At 41.3% G+C, this 23,483-nt stretch overlaps 1 protein-coding gene across 1 annotated transcript in view; it reads right to left on the reverse strand.

Annotated features, from left to right (window-relative positions):
* Window positions 1-162: 162 nt before the first annotated feature.
* The window catches only part of CALB1 (calbindin 1), a 35,702-nt gene continuing 12,381 nt past the window's right edge, over window positions 163-23,483 (reverse strand). Inside the window, exons 4-11 of the mRNA XM_054985254.1 lie at window positions 16,824-16,907; window positions 16,670-16,726; window positions 6,970-7,047; window positions 5,890-5,945; window positions 2,823-2,862; window positions 2,665-2,718; window positions 2,457-2,528; window positions 163-442 (exon numbers count right to left, since the gene is read on the reverse strand). Coding sequence (XP_054841229.1) covers window positions 329-442; window positions 2,457-2,528; window positions 2,665-2,718; window positions 2,823-2,862; window positions 5,890-5,945; window positions 6,970-7,047; window positions 16,670-16,726; window positions 16,824-16,907 — 555 coding nt within the window. The 3' untranslated portion in view covers window positions 163-328. The remainder of the gene's footprint in view (window positions 443-2,456; window positions 2,529-2,664; window positions 2,719-2,822; window positions 2,863-5,889; window positions 5,946-6,969; window positions 7,048-16,669; window positions 16,727-16,823; window positions 16,908-23,483) is intronic.

The raw sequence follows: 23,483 nt of genomic DNA on the forward strand, positions 1-23,483 counted from the left end.
CCAAAACAGTTCCAGCGGAGTGTTCAGATGTGCTCCCATCTATTTTTCCATGAATATGCTGACATTGTAATGGCTTGTGTTAAATGAATCAACAGATTGGCCCAAACATAGACACTCTCTTTATCAATCTTATAGTTACAAAAACTGTACATTACAAACAGTATAGAAACAAGCTGAAAAGAATGTGCCACATGTCCTGGCTAATCATCTATATGCAGTTTTAAATTTACAAGATATAAAAGAAAGTAAAGCCTACTCCTTTATAGTGCACAGTTATTTTTTTAAAGATATAATATATCACTAGTTTAGTGGAAGTTATCAGTGGACTCTAATTTCCCCCAGCACAGAGGATAAGAGCGAGATCATTTTGGAAAAGCTTTCCTCCATCAGACAAGGCCATGATGCTTTTCTTGTATGTTGCAATGTTGTTAACGTCTAAGTCCTGTTTTTGGGGGGGGGGGGGGGGAGGAGACAATACTTTATCGTCAGTTATCAATACAGATATGCCAGTTGTCAATGCTGCATGGAAAGAGGTTATATAGCACCATTTCATCTAGTTTTAATATGGTGAAATAAAGAGTTGAATCCTACCATCTCTCATGCTAGCAAATAAAGAAAGAGGACCTCTTTCTGTGCACTGAAAAGCCTATGCCACCAGGGAATCCAGGAGCCCTCATGGACAAAAGCCATTCAAGGCAAGAGGATGCAGTAAGTGAGATCAGATGGAAATATGGGCAGGATACAAACCAACATGTTTCCACTGTATTAAGCATCCTTCTAATAAATGTGCCTAGATCTATATAGAAAAATGGAATTTTGGCATGTTCCTTAGGTTAATTAGGATAATTCCTAACAATGAATTGGATCAAAGTCTTAGGGTTGGATTCAAAGGTGCTTCCATGAGTGGAAGGTCTTCTGAAAGTATAAAGGAATCTTTGAATTAACCCTAAGTGGATTTTTAAAAAAACTTAAATATTATCAAAAAAGAATTTCTTTTCACAGGATAGAAAAATACAAAGCATGACCATAATAAATAAGATAGTATAGAAAGCCATTGTAATGGAAATGCTGCAAAAAAGAAATCACTTTCATATACAAAGAGGCCACAGTGCCAAGCAAAGAGCACGGGGACACCTAAACTCTTTCTCACCTACCCATCAGAACACAAGCAATACAGAAAGTAAATCTATTATTATAGCAAATAAACATCTTTAAATTACTCTACCACTGGGGTGATAGATTTATTTTCACTCAGCATAAGCAGTAAGTGGCACCCTTACTTCCAAAAGGGTATTTTCTGTTTTCAACCCCCTAGCCACCATTACTCTGTCTGAGTTTGCTCATAATGGCCATATCCTAGCATGTAGTGAGCCAGTGACTGAGGGAAAGAGAAATGCTGGACTTCCACTATTGGGCAACACAAAGATTGGCGGCAGCTATCAGAAATGTAATGAGCTTTTTAAGAAGATAAGAAAAATACACTCCTTTCCAGCTACAGTTTAGGAGCAAGAGTTTTGGAAAAAGAGGAAGTTGGGGACTTATGCTTTCTTTAATTTTGTCTATGACTTGTTTCCAAAGGCCTTGAATGGTGCATAGAGCCACCACATGTGGAAATAGCCACCTGTTGCATCACATTCCCTCCAGGACACAGCAGTTGCACTGCTGTAGCCCATTCGTTATGTAAAATAGTTTTATTATTGGGAGTCTGGGGGGCACCTTTAAAGAGATTTTTAAAAAGCTGACCACCATCTCGCAATCTAAAAGATCTATATGCTGTGGGAACATTTCACTTTCCCAACACCCAGAATGAGGTATTTTGTACCTGGAATTATGTCTTTTCATTCATTCTGAAAGTACATGGCTACTGTACTTGCAGACTAGTGGAGCATAACTGTGTTGCTGATACCAGAGCGACCTACTGGTCAGTTCCTATGACACTCCTACTGCTGCATACACCACACCTTTCCCTCCTAACTGGCATTCTCCCTTTCAAATCCCCACTTATTTATGGAGCTCACTGATGGACTCTGAGTCTCCCCCCCTCCCTTCAGCCCAGGAGAGATCTCGTCAGCTTTTCTGCTGTTGAACAAAGGAGGAGTTCTCTTTGACAACCACAAAACCTACACTGAGGATTATGAGACCTGCATGGACAAAAACTGAGGAAAGGGGGAGTGTAGTAAGAAGATGAATTAAGTGAGGCTGACTCTAACTCTAACAGTGCAATCCTAAGCAGAGTTACTCCAGTCTTAAGTCCATAGACTTCAATGGGCTTAGACTGGAGTAACTCTTCTTAGGATTGCACTATAAACCTGCTGCCATAAGGTCCTTGGAGAAAGGATGGGGTAAAGGCGTAATAGATGGATAGAAAATGATCTTAACTGATCAGACTGAAGAAAAAAATCTTTAAAAATATGGTTTAAATTCACCTCTAATGGAAATAAAACCCTTAGACTTACCGATTTGTTCTTTTCACAAAGGTCTTTCAGCAAAGCATCAAGTTCATTTTCATCTATGAAGCCACTTCCATCCTGTGGGGCAGGGGAAAATGAGATGCGCATTTCTAATGTTAATTTCAGCCACTTAAATGTTGAATGATTTCCTTGTGCAGAACATTTAAGAATATTTCTTTCATAGTTTTTTGTTGTTCAAAAATTGCATACTTACTGCGTCAAATGATTCAAACACTTTATTGAATTCCTTTTGACACATTTTGACACCCTGATGTTTTAAAAAAAGATGACTGTTAGAAAGATTGGGATTGGGATTGATATGAAAATAAACCTGTAAAACACATGCAAACTTTAAAATATGAAGCTGCGTACCTTAAATTTAAGGAGAAAATTTTCCTGTACTGGGAGTAATCTTTGAAGAAAACACAAGGGTGGATAAAACAATTACTAAGCTGTTATAACTTGAAAGGTATACTATACAAGATTTACAGGCAGTTTTGTGTAGTGGTTAAGAGCGCGGGACTTTAATCTGGAGAACCGAGTTTGATCCCCCACTCCTCCACCTGAAGCCAGCTGGGTGACCTTGGGCTAGTCACAGCTTCTAGACCTCTCAGCCCCACCCACCTCACAGGGTGTTTTGTTGTGGGGATAATAATGATATACTTTGTAAACAACCCTGAGTGGGTGTTAAGTCATCCTGAAGGGCAGCATATAAATCAAATGTTGTTGTTGTTGTTATTATTATTATTATATCTGTATCAAAAAGCAGGTGGTGGCCTCCACGGAGGCTGAGCAGCAGGTATTTAAAACAAGCTATATGACTCTCTCCCTCCCCCAGTGCATTTTGGTGAGTAAAATGCTTTTTCAGGGACAGCATGATTTGTTCAAACTTTTGATATCAAGTTGGTTTCATTACATTTTCTTCGCATTGTAAAAGAAACATGTCTTGCCATCTTTTGAAGGTTCAAAGTGCTTCACATATATTGTGATACCTTCACAAACAGAAGGCGCTTTTGCTTGTGCAAACTCTGTGCGCCTGTGCATGAGTGTCCGTGTGTTCAGAATTTCTCCAACTTTCGAGCTCAAGCTGCAGCCATAAGAACATAAGTAGAGCCTGCTGGGTCAGACCACTGGTCCATCTAGTCCAGCAGCCAACCAGTTGTCCAGGACAGCCAAACTAACAGAGTCTCCAAGGCCTTCCCATAACGTTGCCTCCTAGCACTAGTACTCAGAGGTTTGCTGTCTCGTATAAGGAGGTTTCTTTTTTTCATCTTTGCTAGTAGCCAATGATGGACTTGTTCTCTAGATACCCTCCACGAATCCCTCTAACCATCTTTTAAATCCTCAGTGGTGTGTGGGAAGTTTCTTCTTGGTCTGCTGCCCAGCAGATGCCAATTACTATCCTGCTGTGACTGCAGCTGAAAGGGTCAAGGAGGCCCTACCTTGGGATACAGTTGTGGCTCATTGGTGGAGCATCTGCTTTGCATGCAGAAAGTCCCAGTTTCAACCACTAGCATCTCCAGTTAAAACGATCAGGTAACAGGTGATATGATTTAGCTGAGTCCCTGGAGAGTCACTGGCACTGCCTGTCAGAGTGGACAATACTGATCTTGACAGACCAGTCAAGATCTGAGTGAGTATATGGCAGTTTTATAACAACAACATTTGATTTATATGCCACCATTTAGGACAACTTAATGCTCACTCAGAGCAGTTTACAAAGTGTGTTATTATCATCCACACAACAATCACCCTGTGAGGTGGGTGGGACTGAGAGAGTTCCGAGAAGCTGTGACTGACCCAAGGTCACCCAGCTGGTTTCTAATGGAGGAGTCCTCCCCTAGATTAGAGTCCTGCCGCTCCTAGCCACTACACTAAACTGGCTTTATGTATGTTCTATGTTCACCTGGCCTCCAGAAGCAACTTTTTGGTGGCACAGAGGCTGAATGAGACAAGGAAAAGGAAAAGAGCCATTCGGCAAGTGAAAAGGCTACTCTTCCTTCCAATGATAGAATTTCACTTCCCTGTTCTTCCATTATTGGAAGAACTGAGCAATGTCCACCAAGTCCATCTCCTCCTGTGGACCCATTTTGTCCTATATGCTGTTCTTGGAGGTCTGCTGACCTCCAGAATAAAAGGGGGGTCATTTGGAGAGGGACGCAGGAAAGTGCCACAAGTCCATAAGGAGATTTCATTGGATAGTCTCTGACATCAGAGATGGAGCTTTGCTAGTGAATAGCTAGATCCGCTAATCAATACCAAGGAGGCTGACTTAGGTCAGGTTCCATTGCCCATAAATATCTTGGAGCTGTGGACTTTGCCCCAGTTCCAACTTTGGAACAGCTGGAAACCCCAAGACCATTGGGCCAGGGGTTAAGAACTCCTCCAGTGTCTTGGTGCTGCAAGGAACTCTGTACATGATCTGAGGATCCTGCTAAAACATAGGTAAAATGTACTCAGCTGAGATAGCTCAACATTATTATTTTTATTGGAGAGTCTGAGTGCTGTGTGATTGTGTGCTTTTCCTTGTTTTGTATTTTGTCATCTTTCCTACCCCTTTTGAATTCACCTACCATTTCCCTTTTTTACTATAATAAACCTTTTTTCTATAAAGACATTTTTGGGCTTCCTTAGTACTAAACATTTCTCTGGGATATCTCTCTGAATCTCTTATTTGACTAGGACTGAGCTGGAAGGGGAGGTCCATTTTCAAATGTTTTCAAGAGGTATTGAAGTGGTGGAAGCCAATTACCAGAATACTTTCCAGGGAAACTTTGGTCTAAGGCAGTTCCTAGCAAGAAACATCACTTTCACCCTCTGCTTAACAGTAACAATTGGGTACACTAGTGTAGTGTAGCGGCTAAGTAACTGATCTAGATGCAGCACTCTGTGAGTTCAAATCTCACTACTGCCATTAACTCACCAGGTATCCTTGGATAAGCCACTCCTCTCAGCCCCAGCTGTATTGTGAGGATAAATAACAATGATTTCATTCACCGCTCTGAGTGGGCATTAATCTGTCCAGAAGAGCGGTATACAAATGAACTGTAACTATTATTATTGTTATTACAAGCCAGTGTCCTATAACCCTTACAGAACTGTGTAAGGTAAGACAGTGTTAGTTTTACCATACTTCAGAAGCTGAAAGAGAATGGCTTGCCTAAGCCCACCTAGATAGTTTCTGGCAGAGACAAACTGGGGTCTACCCCATCCCCACTCAGTCTATTAGCAGAGTCATTGTTTTTGCTGAAGTATTGAACAAAGAGTGCTGACTATAAGGAAGTTTTGTACCCCGAATGTACTGGGCCTCTGCAGTTTATTTTAATGAGCGATTTCTTAGCACCCATCTTGTTGAGGTTGTCTTTCCCATTCTTCTCCCTTCTACTGATTTGTGCAAACCTCCATTTATTTTCATCTCTCTCTCTCTCTAAATACATACTTGGCCATTTCAGTCAGTTCCAGCTTCCCATCGTTGTTTTCATCAAACATCCGGAGCTGAAAGAACATAGGAGAAGCTGTATGAACATTTTGTGGGGTTTTTTTGCAAGATACACAGAAACATTTCACTAAGACAGTTTTCAAATCCTGAACATTTGCTAATTAAATACAATATTGGGTCTAAGTTATAAGAAACCTGTTTAGTTGGGTATTTAATATTTTTTTCCCTGTAGCCAAACACGTTCGTGGTAGTGAAAGGGGGGTGGGTGGGAGCATGACTCAGAAACTGACAAGAACTGATGCCCATAATTAGACAGATCTTGTGATTATGTAAAAAAAATACCTCGCAAACAATTCCTCTTAAGGACGTCATGAGAAAGCTACACTGGACCAGAGTTAGGGAGCCACCTCATCTCTGTATACAAGCTAATTAAGCACAGGAGGATTCTACTATTCCTTGAAGTACGGACCCCTGGCCAATGCATGCTGTAATTTAAACCAGAGTTTCAATCCACCAGCACCAGTGCGGCTGCATTATCTCCACTGCATGAGGGCCTGCACGTTTCTACTGGAATACATGAAGGCCTTCCAGGCTGAGCCTGGCATCTAGTGGGATGATTGAGGGGCAGGGATGTGGGAGTGACATCACCAACATCACTTCCAAGCACAACCTGGAAATGACAGTGGTAGCTCTAGGAATCAGCGAGATTCTATGATAAAATGATGTGGCGATTCCTAAAGCTACCATTGTCGCCAATGTAGAAGTGACATGCCAGTGATTAAGCCAAAGCCCTTTTCCCCCTTGATTTTTCTTCTGCCGCCACTTGGAGAGACAGTGGGCAACGGTTTGACCTCCATAAGCAGGCAAATTGTATTTGCTACTCCACCCCCCCCCCCCCCATTTTTAAGGCCTTTGCATCAGAGCTCCTCTTTTTGCTCCCTAATGCCTGTAAAGCCTAGGCAGCCTGAGCTTGTGGGAGAGTAATGAAAGAGGACCACAGAAAGGCCTGCATGAACATCTTAGCACAGTTCAGAAAAGTGGCAGAGCTGTATTTCCATGAATGAAACTGCTCGGTCTCACCATGATATCTGTGTATTCTGTCAATTTTGAATCCTCAATCTGCTTGTTTGCTTTCTGTAGCAAGTCTTTCAAGAAACTCTGGAACAAAACAAAAACAAGTGATTAAGAGATCTCAAAAAACAAATCATTTGCCTGGTTTGCCTTGAGGGCGAGATCTTTTTTGGTTCACATTCATGATCAATTTTAAGCGTAGCCAAGTTCCTTCTGTTCTGTGATTATGCCTTGCATTTTTGTGCAAATAAACAGCAGTAAAGAACAAAGTTATACATTTATTTACAATTAAAGCACAGAAATCAATACCAGTTTCTTAAGTATTGACTGTAGTTTGGCTTCTCTGGTATGCACGGTACAGCATGCACACAGTTGGGAAGGCAGCTATTTTTAAACAGCAATTCCTGTTCCATATCCATACTACATTGATTTCTACTTTTTAACCTTGGAGAATCTTCCTTTTGCACATCTTTTAATTGCAGAACAAGCCATTGTGTGCAGACATAGCAGCTGCATTAAATAAGCAGCAATCAAGTTAATGGGGGAGGAACTAAACCCAGCTTTCCACTGCTCCTTCCCAAACAACTTCTTGTGTCCATTTTGTGAACAACGCTTGTCTCTATGCAGATCCAGAGGAATTAACTTTAAAAAATCCTGCATGTACAGAACTGCTTGTGTGCACAATTCCCTATCCAGCTAGGGAAACATGAACAAAAACTTGAGTGATGTGTGGTCCTTGGTTGGACTGGAGTGAGAAATTTTAATAGCATAACTTTATTTCTGAGGAAATAACCTGCAATATACCAACTGTGCAGCAATATCAAATATGATTTTATGCTAATTTCAAGCATTTCAAACACAGACATAAGCATGGATAATCCACAAGAACTTCTCTTTGCTGGCTTTGGTTCTCTGACTGCAAAAGGATGCTATGTGGATGTCACATCCCTCAACTGTGGGTAAGCATAAAATCAACCATGCTGGATAAGGATTATGAACTCTGTCGGGTCAAATATTTCCCTGCCATTTCCTTTTTTCAATGTCTCCTTTTCCCTTTTCTGTTTTATTTTCCCCTTTCCTTTATTTCCTTATAACAATTAAAATTATTTTGCCCTAAGGCATAGGGACAATGCTAGAAGGCGTATTCCTTCTGCAAACATTTCCTCAAAGACTTTTTTTAACCAAATCCAAATATAGGTTTTTTTCTTTCCTTTAAGAAGTTTCTATAGAATAGCACATTTTAATAAAATACATTATTAGTTGCACTCAGGAAGAGTGGGTTGACATTCTTGTATAGAAACAGAATATACTTTAACAGTAAACAGAATTAGAGTAGTACAGGAATGTTTATAGTTAGACGGTTAAAACATGTTAGGAACTTATATTGCAATTCTGGCTTACAATTTCCTGAATGTTGTTTATGTGCCACAAGGCATGCCCATATATGTACAAGGCTTAAAGGAATGAACCAGAGCCAGAATGCAACTTCTGTGGGGTGGTGGTATCATACTGTGCCCTCACTTCTTATTCTGTCTTTTCCTATGGGAAAAACATGAAACACTGATCCCTTCCCCTAGTTCTACCAACAGAAGAGGCAGGAAGAGAAGATAGTTCAACTTCATTTATCACTATTTTTATTAGCAGTATTTATGGATAATAGTAATAACAATAACAGTAACAATACATCATAAAGGAAGGAATGAACATGAATAAATGAAGGACAAGCATACTCGGATTACATATTAATCAATCAGTCAGTCAATCAATTGTCTGCCTTTCTCAAATTTGATGACTTAATAAACCAAGATGGAGTTGTATTTCAAAGGCTTTTTGTTAATTCACCACTTAGATTTTCCAAAAAATTAAATTTAGAGTAGCCATCTATTTGTAAAATGAGTTGTGTATGATGAATTGTCGATAATTTTGAGCTGGACTGAGATTGTGTCCAAGATCAAGGAATCTCAGATCTACAGAAACCATTTTTAATCAAAGGAATGTTTTATGTTTTTTTCAGAATGCTATAGTTAGGAATTGAGCTGCCACTAAGAACAATGAAGTGAGTTCCAGTATTATTTTGGGTATTGTTATATGATCTGAATTGATACTTTCTCCAAGAATTGTGAAATCTTGGGACAATGCCACCACCAATGTAAAAAGGAACCAACACCCCCATAGTCCATTATTTTTCTTCTTAAGTATTTATTTATAGTCCATCTTTTTGCTGAGATACAAGGTGGGGTGCAAGTGAAAATATAATATCATCAACAACTAGGACATTCACTTCTAGACTTTGTGGGAAGACAGGTGCAGCGGAGGGTAGCTCTCTCTCTCTCTACCTTGTTTCTGAAGGTGCCCATCTAGCTGTTTTTCAGCTCCTCACTGTAATTTCAGTTCCTTGTCTATGTAAAACTAAATACTACTATCCCATATTTTGTTGATGATGCGTTTTTCCTCTTCTTCTTTGAAAACACATCCATAACTGCACATTTCTTTTTGCTTTTGGATCTGATGGAATGAGTAAGTTGCTTTGCTGAGCTTTTTTTAAAAAATCTCCCTTTTTTGCTCTACGAAATGACACTTGTTTTCCCAGAAGATCACTTGACTGTCCTAGTTTAGTGACATTTAAAATTCTTTATTAAGTAAGAAATTTGGAGGGCTTGGGAATTGTTAATGCCTATCAGCTATAAGTGAAACTTGCACACCTGTTCTAACCTCTTAATATTATTCTTTAGAGTATTGGTGCTTTTTGATATTTTGGACCAAAGTTTTTAGCTGAGACTGATGATTAGGAAGAGAAAGTTACAGATTAAATGGAGTGGGAAAGAACTGTGCTGAAAGCAATGACCAAATTGTAACATGAAGCCATTGGAGTAAGGAAGGACTAATCCCATGGTTCCATTCCCCAAGTGGCAGCTATCAGCATGTATTTGCCACACAGCCATGCTTCAAAGGAGGAAAAAACAGTCACAGTGCAATCCTAAACGGAGTTACTCTGGTCTAAGCCCATTGACCCATAGATGGAGCAACTCTGTTTAGTATTGCACTGTCAGTCTACCAATAACATTAAATCTAGACAGTACTATATGGATGCACCAATAAAGGGCAAACAGTATAGGTTGTAATTCCCAACTAAGATGATTGTGAATTAGCTTTTCTTTTTAAAAAATGGTGCTAACTCCGTAAAAAATTTTGTGCAACAAAGAAATTCCAGGAGATAGAAAACAGATGATTAATTTTCATAAGAAGGCTTCCCATCTACACAGGGGTGGAATGGAGGTAGAAATTTGGTATGGTGCCAAAGAAGACTTGAATTTGAGCCAAAACACACGTTAAGAAAAACCTAGGTTCAGCACGTGTTCTCTTACCTCAAGGTTTGCCGGGATCTGTAGGAGTCCTGGAAGCTTAAAGTAGGCGTCCTGGAAGCTTAAAGATCTGTAGGGGTCCTGGAAGCTTAAAGTCCTGGAAGCTTAAAGGATCTGCAAGCGTCCTGGAAGCTTAAAGGCGTCCTGGAAGCTTAAAGCTTAAAATACAGGCGCCTGTATTTCCCTTTCCCTTTTTGCTGCTCTGTAAATGCTAAACTTTAAGCTTCCAGGACGCCTACAGATCCCAGCAAACCTTGAGGTAAGAGAACACGTGCTGAACCTGGGTATTTCTTAACGTGTGTTTTGGCTCTTTGTCACCTACATTAGCTGCGCTGCAATCATTGTCATATAAATACCTTGTGAGAGATTCACTATATAATATAACAAGTACATATGGCTAAATTTAGGGTTGTATTTTCCCAAAGCTTCAGCACAATATATGTGTAGCTGCAATTTTATGGATGCAGAACTGAACGTGATTATACTAGATATATAGATTACTAGAGGGACTATTGGTCCAACTATCCTATTCTTCTCTACTAGGTGGACCTTTGTTCCATCTGTCCTAGTACTGCCTGCTCTGAGTGGCAGAGATTCCTCAAAGTTTCTGTCAAGGTCTTCCCCAGCCCTACTCTGTTTAAACTGGAGATACCAGAGATTGATTCCAGGGCCGTGTGCACACAGAACATATCCTGTACCATTGATCTGTCATTCTTTTACACATTTATGAACACCAGGGCTTTTTTTCTGGGAAAAGAGGTGGTGGAACTCAGTGGGTTGCCCGCGGAGAAAATGGTCACATGGCTGGTGGCCCCTCCCCCTGATCTCCAGACAGAGGGGAGTTCAGATTGCCCTCCGCGCCAGGCGCGGAGGGCAATCTGAACTCCCCTCTGTCTGGAGATCAGGGGGTGGGGCCACCGGCCATGTGACCATTTTCAAGAGGTTCCGGAACTCCGTTCCCCCGCGTTCCAGCTGAAAAAAAGCCCTGACGAACACTCATGTTGGCATCTATAGAGTAACAAAGCTATCAACCTGCCTCAATACTCTAGTTGCCGCATAGCCTGTGCCAGTGCTGCACCCTGCCTCCAGAAGGGGTGGCACATTTGGAAGACTACTGAAGGTCTATTGCTAACTTTTCACAAAATGTTTGATAGCTAATGATTTAAGACATCATATGCAATTATGGCTTAGTTATAATAGAAATGTATAGCATTTTTACTAAAGTCTATTTTATTAAATAGATTTTTACTAAAATCTATTTTAGTAAAAGCAATTACTCGGGATCCATCTCTGTGCCTATTAATAAAATTAATAAAATTAATAAAATTGATTTTTATTAATATCAAAGCCAGAAACAGGATGGGTCCATGATACCTAAAGGGCCACCTCTTCCCATATGAGTTACATTCTGCATCAGAAGCTCTGCTTCAAGTGGCGCCAGCTTACATAATCACGATCCAATTTATAAGTATGAGTATAGTTGTCCAATGTACCGGTGCTATTAAAGAGCATATAGGCAACTTCATAAATGCATCATCATACATGCTTGTAGCAACAACCAATGTAGTACAGTGATTTTTGAAAATCAGACCTGAGAATCAGGCCTGGGTTTAGATCCCCACTCAGCCATGAACCTCACCTAGTGGCCTTGAATGAGTAATTCTTTCTCTTCTTAACCTATCTCTCAAGGTTCGTGTGAAGACAGTATGGGTTGGGGAGGAACCATGTATGCTGCCCTGAATTCCTTAGATGAAAGGTAGGATAGAAGTGAGATTTGGAAAAAAAAATTCAGAAGGGAGGTAGTTAGCTACTAAGGATGGTGTCTTCTTGGTTGTGGGACCTCAGCAATGAAATTCCTTCCACATAACTCTTCAGCTGACACCAAGTCTGATATCAATGACAGATCAGAACTTGCCTATTGTCCAGGCAATGTCTGATTGTTAATTTTGACTCTTTCTACTACTGTACTTACTTCATCTTGCTGGTGCTTCTGTTATAATATTAATGTATTACTATTAACATCATTTTTTTGCTATTTGGCTTTGCTGCTTTTATTTATTCTGCTTCATTGTTGTTAAGTACTTATTTAAGTACATGAATTATTTATTGCTAGTCTTTTAGCTTAATTTTAGATTAATGCTAATTAAGTATTCAGTTAGATTTTAAGATGAATGTTTGTATATTTTAATGTTAACTGCCTTGGAAATGTTTTAATTAATAGTCATAGCTATTAATTAAAATACTATTAAAATAGTATTTTAATTTTTTTTAACCTTATTTTTACCTCAGAACACAGAGTTCCACAGCTGACCAATCAGAGAGAGAGGGCGCAAGCAGGCAGGAGCCTATCAGTCACACAGGAAAGCCAGGGCCCGCAGGGAGATTGGAAACCCTAGTGAATTTTGAGGGGAAGACTGGGAGGTGCATTTTACCTCAGGGCACATTCAATGACTCCCAATAACAACTGCATTCTGTTTAGAATGTGGGGGGGGGGCAAGCCCCAATCAGCCTGCATATGCAAATGACCTTGAAAGGCTGGCCCAATCAGGGAAGAGTGAACATCTGTCCCATGGTTACTAGCATAGTAATGACTGTAATGCATCCAGTGTGCCTGTAGGTGGCAGATTTAAGTCTTGATTGATAACCACATCCAATTTCTCTCATTCATTCCATTCAGGAGTATATAAGAACTTGATATATGTTATGAAATACACAGACACACTGTATCACAGCAAGATGGAGGGCATTTTCAAACAGTCTTGACTGAGCTTTGCCTTCAATCAAAGTATTCAGAATGTACTATGGTTTTATAAATGTGGACTTTCCTTAGAATGTCCCTGAATATTTTTCAAAATACAATGATATTAAGCAGCCAGTCTGTAAATAAGAGGTAAGGTAAAGGTAGTCCCCTGTGCAAGCACCAAGTCATTACTGACCCATTGGGGGACGTTGCATCACAATGGAAGGATGGAAGGCTGAGTCAACCTTGAGCTGGCTACTTGAACCCAGCTTCCGCTAGGATCGAACTCATTGTGAGCAAAGCTTGGGCTGCAGTACTGCCGCTTACCACTCTGTGCCACGGGGCTCATGTACCCAGTTTCCTTGGGGTAAAGTGTAGAAGACTGGGAAAGGCAATGGCAAACCACCCCATAAAAAAGTGCCAAAAAACCGCTGTGCTGTGCCTTCCCCCCATAAGTCAGTAATGACTCGGAGCTTGCACAGGGGACTATCTTTACCTGTAAATAAGAGATTCCGTAGATAAACCACTCATCCTTTGGTAAAACTGTGCCTGGACTGCTATCAGGGCCAGTGCCAGGATTTCTGGTGACTGAGGCATGGGGTGGCAGGCAGCGGGGTGGGAGGGCTGAGAGGCTGCCGGCCCAGCCAGGCATGGTGAGTGGCTGGGGAGGCACGCCTGCATCCTCCCAGCCCTCCCACTCGGTTGCTTTACGCACCGCATGGGACGCCTGCTGCGCCTGGCCTGTGACTGCTGCTCCTGGCCGGGGGCCCATGTTGGTGGCGGTGGCAACAGTGCGAGACAGCTGGGAGGCTGCAGTAGCTGTAGGCCAGGTGTGGCAGGTGGCTGGGGCAGCATGCGGGCAGCTTCCCATCCCTCCCAGTCAGCTGCCCACATGCTGCTGCTGCTGCCAGCTCCGCAGCGCACGCCCCCGGCCACGGTGCCCCCTCCAGCGCCTCAGTGCTGGAGGCGATCGCCAAGGTTGCCTCAATGGAGGCACTGGCCCTGATTGCTATTGATGAGTTACACCAGGAATCGGTTACTTGGGAGTGACCAGTCACTCTCCAAGGAATGAAAAGTAGCTCTTCACCCCTCCTGTAGTAATCCCTTCCTTATCCTCTCATGTAAAGCTACCACAGCAGCTTCTCTCCTCTTCCTCTTTCATGAGAGGGAGACACACGCATGCATTCGTTGTGGCTCTGGATGGAAAAATGACAGCATCACCACTCCTTTCCATCCACCTCTCCTCTTCTGCTATGCATGCACACAGACACCATTGCTCAGGATAAGAAAGGAGTGTGCTGCTGGCTCTTCCCCTTTATCCAAGTTGCTGTTTGCCTCTTCCATGGAAAACACAGAGGTAACCGTATATTCCCACAGCAGGGCAAGTTACAATGGGGGGAGAGGGGTGGTTTGCTTTGAGAAAACAGTGAGGAAAGGTTTCCCCCCCTGAGGAGGGCACATCCTGCTCTGAAACATACTATTTGTAGAAGCTACCATTTTGCAACTGGCTGCATCAACCAAATCACCATTTTGCATGCAACTGGTACACATGGACACATGAAGCTGCCTTCTGGTGAGCCAGAGCATCGGTCCATCAAGTTCAGTATTGTCTACTCAGACTGGCAGGAGCTTCTAAGGTCTTAAGGAGAGATCTTTCACATCTCCTATTACTGGATAATTTTAACCTGGAGATGTCAGGGATTGAACCTAATATCTTCTGCATTTCAAGCAGATGTTCTACCACTGAGCCCCTGCCCCTGCCATGGTAGCTGTGAGGGGAAGTCCCCAGTGTCCCAATAGAGGGAGATCCCTAACCGAGACTCAAGACCTCAATCAGACCAAAGCATTAAGACCTCACAAAGTAAGCACTCATTTTTATATCCTCTTACAAAGTCATCAGAAAATTGTTTACAAAAGCAAGATAGTTTGCAGAAGACAAGCTTAAGGCAGTAATTTCTAAAGGCAGTTTATATAAACTAAAAGGGTGACATTTAGCACCGATCTAGCACCTCGTTATCTTTAAGAGGGCTACATCTGTGAGATGATAAGAGAAATGCTGGCAAATGAAAGCCATAACATCCAAGTATTTTGGAGACTATGTCCTGTTGTAAATTCAAACATATCTTTGTTTCGCTTATCTTTACCTACATTGCAATTTCTACAGAGAGACAATGAAATAAAGTATAGGCAAGGACAATTTAGGAGAGAGGCAGCCAAAACTCATATCCATAATGCCCTGCAAGAGAACCAAACTCAAAAAAACTTATAGGTAAAACTACATGATTATAAAAATCCCCTTAACAGTAGCTCCCTAGACTCATGAAAAAAAAATTAAGTAGCACCCAGAAATACTGGGGTAACTCCTCCATCTATCCCAACACTCCACTGAGTGAAGTGTTTTTATTTGAATATTTATTCCTCACTTTTCCTTTTGGTTCAAGTTTGAAACTTTCCTCCATTCAAAGAAGCCACACTCTATTGACTCTTCCATTGGACAAAGTGCCACTTAAGTTGGAGGAAAGCTCATTAGGTTGGATGAAGGCTACCTGGAGGATGGTCTATTAAGTCTTTCCTTCTTTGAGTTGCATGACTAACAATGCAGTCCTACACAGAGTTACTCGCGTCCATGTCCATTGAAGTCACTGGGCTCAGATGTGAGTAACTCTGCATAAGATTTCACTGTGCACACTCTCCTCATAAAATAAAATCAATTCATAAAGAAGTCTGAGATGGTAAAGTCCAGGAACAGTGACAATGTACTGAGCTGTTTGTCTCTAGAGAACCTCTGTTAAGCCAAAAAAATGGCTTTAGTAGGAGCAAATTGACTAAAATCCAATGCTAAAACAATTTTCAGTTCTATTAAAGAGCTTCTTTGAAAGCAAAATTAATGGCATCCAGTTAATGCTTTTGTATGCTTTGGGAGGAAAACAACAGTATTAATATATTAGATCTGGATACATATACCCATCTGTCTAATCTCTCTCTCTTTTTTTAAATAGTTTTTTTTTATTAGTTTCCATTGGGGACAGGGGAAAGGGGGGGAACAAAACTCAAAAGTATCATACATTCTGCTTGAAACATCACTCTACTTATCTACATTTACCAGGGCTCATCATTTAACTGTGATTACTAGTACAAAGTTACAATATCGCCATCATATAATTACAACATTCGGGTCCTTATATTTATTTCTCATCCAGTTGTAGAATGGGGTCCATGGCGCAGCAAAGTCTTCTTCCATTTGTCCTTTCATTAGTAAAATCAATTTGTCTTGTTCCGCATTTTCCATTATTTTTGCTATTATCTCCTCCTGCTGGGGTATTACTGGTCTTTTCCAATAAAATGCTAGTAGAATTCTTGCTGCTGTTACTGCATGTATAATAAAATATTTCTGTCTAATCTCAATACCATAGAGATTCCCTCTTCCCTTGTATCCTCTTAGTATCTGGAAGTGCCTTTCAATCAGCTTTCCCTTAGATTCCAATAGCAAGAATACACATTCTCAGATGAGCCCCTTTAACAAATCATTACAAGATAACTTTGGACTGACCTTTCAGAGGTAAGGCCTCATTGGGTGGCTTAAATTGTACCTCAGAGAATTTCTTACCTTAAGTTCTTCAGCATCCATAAAGCCACTATGGTCACTATCATATTTTCTCCATGTCTGGAAATGAGAAGTTAAGATATTTAAAAAAAAAAACTTTTAAAAGGACGTTTGTCTTGGTAACTTAACTACAAAAAGGGAGATTTGAGCAGATTACCTGCATAAAGTCTTCACTTGATTTCAGCTGCTGGCACCTAAAGAATAAGAGGAAGTTTTCTTCTGTGGGTAAGACCTGAGCAAGCTGCAAAAGAGTAAGTTTAAATAGGGTTTTAAAATCCATTGTTGTTTATTCAAGGGAAAAATGATTGCTACTGCATCAGAAGGAATTATAAAGTTATTTGCACTCAAGGGAGCAATCCTAGGTAGGGGGTCTTGGAAATATGTTCCATTTTGTTCAACGGAGCTTATTCTCAGGAAGGTACTTGCTGTGGATATTGTGCATCAGTAGTTTATAGATTCTGGGCTCAACGCACCGGGATCTTCTCCCGCACAGGGCCCTTCGAAATAAACTGAGGTGAAAGGACATGACAATGGAGTGTTCCGTGTTGTACAGCCAGGAAAAGGAGCGATGCATTTCTGCAGAATTTTAAAAAATTGTGTGTGTGTTTTTAAAAGTACCATATAGGCTTTTTATTTTTAGAACTACAGTAACAACATGGACATTTTCAATGACATTTTCATTACTGAAAAGCCTACTGACGGAAAGATATTTAGTGCTGATTTTGTTTTTAAAAAAAAGATGAAAATAAAAGCCTTACTTTTTAGTTTCTCACTAATGGATTCAACCGGCTGCAGACAATAGCAGAAAGGGGGGAGTGGGATGAAAGGAGAGGGAGACAGAAAGAGAGAAGATCCTCATTGTAGTCTAAAGTTATTTTACGTTATATATTTTGAGAGCAGATTACGACTTTGGATCTGCCACGTCTGTGGCAGAACAGGAAATACCTCATCATGTCTCTTTCCCCTCACAGAAGCCCCATTATAGCCTCAAAAACACATTTTTGTTTGAATCTTTTAAAAATATATTGAAAAATACACATTAACTATCATTGCTGTTGTGAAAACATCAAGAAAATGTTCACATTGTTACCGTATTACAAGGAAAAAACAACACATTGAGAAATTGTAAAAATTAATTTTTAAGGTATATGCTGCCTTTTCTGTGTCCTGTTCATGGTGGATTACAAGTCAAAACAATACCATCAAATCATAAAAATGTCATAAATGATCAAGATAAAAACAAAACAAGTCAGTCCAAATAGTTTTAAGGAGAATATTCAAATCTCCCCTATGGCTGCCACCAAAAACAGTCAAATCTTGTGTATGGAGACTGTTTTCACATAGGAAAATCCAGTTGCAAATGATCACTATTGAACTGCATTATGCAACAGATATGAAAGCAACTATCCTGCCCGTCCCTTGCCTGGTTTGCTTTGTTCCGCTCCATTTTTTAAAGAGATCTGTTGATTTTATTCTTATGGTTTTAACTGTTATTTATTGTGTTTTAAACTGTGTTTTTTATGATGTTGTGACCAACCCTGAGCCCACTTGTGGGAAGGGTGGGATATCAATTAAAATAAATAAATAAATAATAAAATAAATCATAGAATGCAAACATTCTATTTCAGACTCATCCAAGGGAAGGAGAAAGCAGGAGATCCTCCCATACCAATGTTATGTTTCAAAATGTCTTAAATGAGTCCTGTTTAAGATGAACTAGTGTAGTGTAGCAGTTAGATTAGCGGACTAGGATCTAGGAGATCCAGATTTGAATCCTCACTGTCATAGAAGCTTGCTGCGTGACCCTGGGCCAGTCACTCACTCAGCCTCACCTACCTCACAGGGTTGTTGTGATACAATCATAGAACCATAGAGTTGGAAGGGATCTCTAGGGTCATTTAGTCCAACCCCCTGCATAATGCAAGAAATTCACAACCACCCCCCCAACTGTTCCAGTGACCCCATGCTCCGTGCCCAGAAGATGGCAAAACACCTCCAGGATCCCAAGCCAAACTGTCCTGTGGGAAATTGCTACCTGACCCCAAAGTGGTGATCAATATTACAGAATGAAGGACAGGGGAACAATGTAAGCTGCTTTGGGTCTCCACTGGGGAGAAAAATGGGGTGTAGATGAAGTAAGTAAATAAATAGTATCATGCAGGGCTTTTTTCCAGCTGGAATGTAGTGGAACGGAGTTCTGGAACCTCTTGAAAATGGTCACATGGCTGGTGGCCCCGCCCCCTGATCTCCAGACAGAGGGGAGTTCAGATTGCCCTCCGTGCCTCTTGGCGGCACAGAGGGCAATCTCAACTCCCCTCTGTCTGGAGATCAGGGGACGGGGCCACCAGCCATGTGACCTTTTTCTCCAAGGGCAACCCACTGAGTTCCACCACCTCTTTTCCCAGAAAAAAAGTCCTGGTATCATGTCTGTTCTTTCTACCCTAATATCATTTGTCCCCAAGATCACCTCCATGCCTGCTCCCTTTACTTGAGCTTGGTAGCTGCAGTACACAAGACCCTTGGTTGCCTTTTTATCCACAAGCTCTTGCTTTAACTCATTGGGGTGTGCTAGAAATAGAATGTCTACATTCCCACAGTTATTGTTGCAAAGGATCTGTTATTATCAGCACTGTTTTGAATGGGCCACCTTAATTTACTTTTCTTCAAGGATCATTTCTCAGTTTTTAAAGGAACTGTTTCCATGGGAAAGAGAGATGTGGACCCAAGACTATTATAGTATTGGGTAATATAATATTGGCCCGAAAAACCTTTTTCCCTTTATCTAAATCTACAAATGAACTTGAAATAGATGCCTACATTTCATATGCAGGAACAAAATGAACACTGAGGCAACGTAATACTCCGGCAAACTAAAATAACATTCTAGTGTCTTAATGGATTTCCTTCATAATTGGGATTTTAAAATTTTGAATTTTCTGCTTCAGGCTAGATCAGGGTGAAATCCAATTCTGCTAAATACATAACCCAGCTAAGGAATAAAGTAATTCTTCCACATTGCTTACTCTAATGTTTATCATTTTAATATAAAGAATTTTTCAGTCAGAGCTCAAGACGAATATTTCTTTTCTGTATTTTTTTAGAAAAATATTGGTATCAAGTAGAGCTAAGGACAAAGTGATAATATACATTCAATTTAAGGGAGAAGAAAACACAGGGAGACTTCAAAAGCGATCTAATATATGAGCAAGAAATATCTCTGTCACATTTTTATTATCTCACTCTTCCTCCAAGGAGCGCAGGGCAAGGTGCATGCTTCTCACCTGCCTTGTTTTATCCTCATCATGACACTGTGAGGAAGGCCAGGCTATGAGGGAGTGATTGGTCCGAGGCCTGTGCCATCCTGAGCAGAGTTGCACCCTTCTGAGTCCATTGCATACTCTGGGACTGGAAGAGTGTAACTTTGCTTAGGATGGAACTGCTAGTGTGCATTTCAGTTTAGTAAGAAATTGCACGAGGGTCTCCCCAGTCCTAATCAGACACATTAACCACTACCTCATGTGGCCTGTCTGAATATAGCCCCAACTCAGAAGTAAAAGCTAAATGTTCAAAACACTGCTTACTAAGCTGGATGGACTTCGGTCGTCTGATTAAAGATGAGAAACCTACAATTCAGATATCGATGTTTATGTCTCCCATTGCCTGGACCAGTGATTACGTACAAAAATATGTCACTTGGAATTGAGTTGCAATATGGAACTAACATGCAATTTTGAAAGTAGTTTTATGGAAGTCATTTTATGGAAGCAGGTTTAGGAGCTGAGTGACAGAAATTTAAGAAAAATGAAGAATGGCTACTGTTGAAGTGGATTAATGGTAAAGTCAACGTTTTAGAATGCTGAATAGAAAATGCTGAGTATATACAAGTAATGAGATGGAGAGAAGAAATAGTCTGTTATACCTTTTCTTTATTCTCATGTAGCTGATCTTCATTTTGTTTGTCTTACTCTATGCATTGTCTATCACTCTTTTGTTGTTTGCTATCCATAACAATGTAAAATCGTGCACGGTTTGCTATTTTTATTGTTACTGTAATACTGCCCACTCTCTAGTTTTTCTTTTAAATAAAATCATTTAATTTTTTTTTTAAAAAGGGGTCTGATTGAGAAACCTACAATTCAGAAATCAATGTTCATGTCTCCCATTGCCTGGACCAGTGATTATGTACAAAAATGTGTCACTTGGAATTGAGTTGCAATTTGGAACTAACATGCAGTTTTGGAAGTAGTTTTATAGAAGCAGGTTTAGGAGTCAACATGTGACATCATAAGTTATTGAGGTTAAAATAAAACCCACAAAAGTTGTACAATGTTTCCTGTAGGCATTGCTTAATTTTTCTCAGCAGTTGTGGGTCCAAGGCCAGGTCTGCTTTCCAGACCCACCACCACGCCTTTGACTGAATTAAAGAATGCTCCGAAACAGGTCTGCTCAGAATCCTGTTCTATCCAATGGAGCTTTCTCTTGGGAAAGCGTTCTTAGGATGGCACAGTTAGACTGGACTAACTGCAGAAGATTGCACTGGAATCTAGCATGCTATCTAGCAGTGATTCAGAACTACAGCTAAAATATTTTAACTTCTGTTCTCAGGATCTGCTTTAAATGGCTTACAAACAGAAATAAAATATTGCCCTGCATTCTTATAGCAAGGATATTTTCAATGCATTCCTATGCAAAGTTATAGTCTAAGCCTGTTTATTCCAACGGGCTTAGACTAGAATAAGTCTGCAAAGGATTGCACTTGCTAGCTGAAATGTAAATGTTTCATTTTCTGTGAGTAACAGAGAGGAGTTGAGGCACTGTAGAAAGTTTTGGAAATATCAGGATAATTTTCACCCTATTAAAATTCTGAAGTGTGTTATGGAACACAGAACAGATCCGGCATAGTTAGGCCTGGCTGTGAATTCTCAAAGGGCCTCTGGTATGATGTGACATTAAAACATCATTATAACCTCATGTCATACCAGTTTTGAGGTCTTATGTTTCATGAGAGGGCAGTGACAAGATCATCTGCCTGCTACTCTGGATAACAGGACATCCTGGGGTAATCCAACACAATTTGCTGACCCGATGATGTCGCTTCTGCAGGTCACTCTAGAAGTGACATTGTGGCATTAAAACAATGCATGTTTGAATGACTCTGGTCCCCTAAATCTCCCACCAGTTTCCAGAACAGGGCTGAGAACCCTACTCAGTGTAGCAGAAGAGCTGTAGATGGTTAGTTGTGAGCAATAACACCCCCCTCTCAAATTGTAATGGAATTGCCCCGTCATCAGATTCTCAGAGAAAAAGCTCACTTTTTATCAAATGTTCTAAATTGGCTCACAGACGGTACAACATGCTCATGTCTATTTTTAGCCTGAGTCTTTTTACTCCCACCCTCTGGATTTTCCCTGGGCTTGCCCATAGTTCCATAAAGTCTTCAGCATAATCTTTTGGGACCTTTGCTTTGTTCGGTGTGAGCTCCACTAGTGTCCATGACTAAGACTAAAAGCCCCAGGGCTAAGACCTGCAGGGGGCAGGGCAGAGCAGGGCAGCCACCATTGCCAGGTCCAGGTGGTTCACAGCAGCCTCTGGGCAGGGCAGCATGATGGCCTTCAGTTAAAGCACCCAGTCAGCCAATTGGCAACAGGCTGGCTGGGCCTGCATGGGTCGGGATTTCCTGCCAGAAGGCAGGGAAGATACAGTCTTCCTTTTGCTGCCAGCTGGGAAGAAAGTGCAGAGTCGCCTGCTCTCAGCTCCTCAACTGCCTTCCCACCCAACCCACCCTAGTTCTAGGGGTTATTTGGGGGTTTGGAATGGCTCTTAGGTTAATAATCTGTACTTTATGCTCACAGCTATTCTATGTCTGTCACAACTTGGGGTATGGCGGTTTTGTCATTGGGCACAGGTCCTTTCGGGGAGAAACAGAGCCATGTGCCCAGTTCCCCTATACTTGGGAATCCTCTTAAAGGCTCTTGAGGGTGAAGTATTGCAGGGACAAGCCCAGGTGGGAGCTGTCGGGGCATGCTCACTCCTAGATGACAGGTGGATCCATGCAGAGGTTTGCACCCATGTGGAATCCCACGGCCTCTCGTGCCTCTTTCCCCCCCTTCAGCAGGTTGGCCGAAGGGGTGAGCCAGCAGGCAGATTGACCGATGCTGGAATCTGTGTTCTGTGCAACGCCACAACTCCATAAAGTAACCAATAAAGTTGTGGCCTTTTTAATTCCATCAAGATGTCTGTGTCTTCTGTCACCTTGCCCTTGCCCCTTACCCTCTTCGATGCTGGGCCTGCAAACCGACTTAGGCAAAATTGATTTGGGGCCAGGTAACAATACTGCCCCCTTGGTTTTCTGCAGCCCACAGGCAGGCAAAACTAATATATTATGGTCTGGGGTCAGCCTGGCTTGTATCCTTCCAGTCTGCTCAGTGAAATTCAAAGCCTTCCTCCAATGGCAGAGGCTGTTCCGTAGGAAGAAGGCTCCTTGTGTGGGCAGGAGGCGTCAGACTTTGCTGAGCTGAGTGTTAGGATTAGGGTTGCCAGCCACCAGGTGAGACTGGAGATCGCGTGGAACTGCAACTGATAGCCAGGCTACAGAGAGCAGTTCTCCTGCAGCATTTTCTTCTCAAGCTTTGCAGAGGGGACTGTATGGCATTATGCCCTGCTGGGGTCCCTCCCTTTCTAAGCTCCACCCCTAAATCTCCAGAAATTTCTTAACCAGGAGCTGGCAAGCCTCGTTAAGAATAAGATACAAGACACAAAGCCTGATTGTGGCAGTAAATTTTTCCAAGAATGCAGCAGGGTGTGGCAGTGCTCCAGA

The sequence above is a fragment of the Eublepharis macularius genome, chromosome 7, assembly GCF_028583425.1.
Source record: "Eublepharis macularius isolate TG4126 chromosome 7, MPM_Emac_v1.0, whole genome shotgun sequence".
Classification (NCBI taxonomy): Eukaryota; Metazoa; Chordata; class Lepidosauria; order Squamata; family Eublepharidae; genus Eublepharis; species Eublepharis macularius.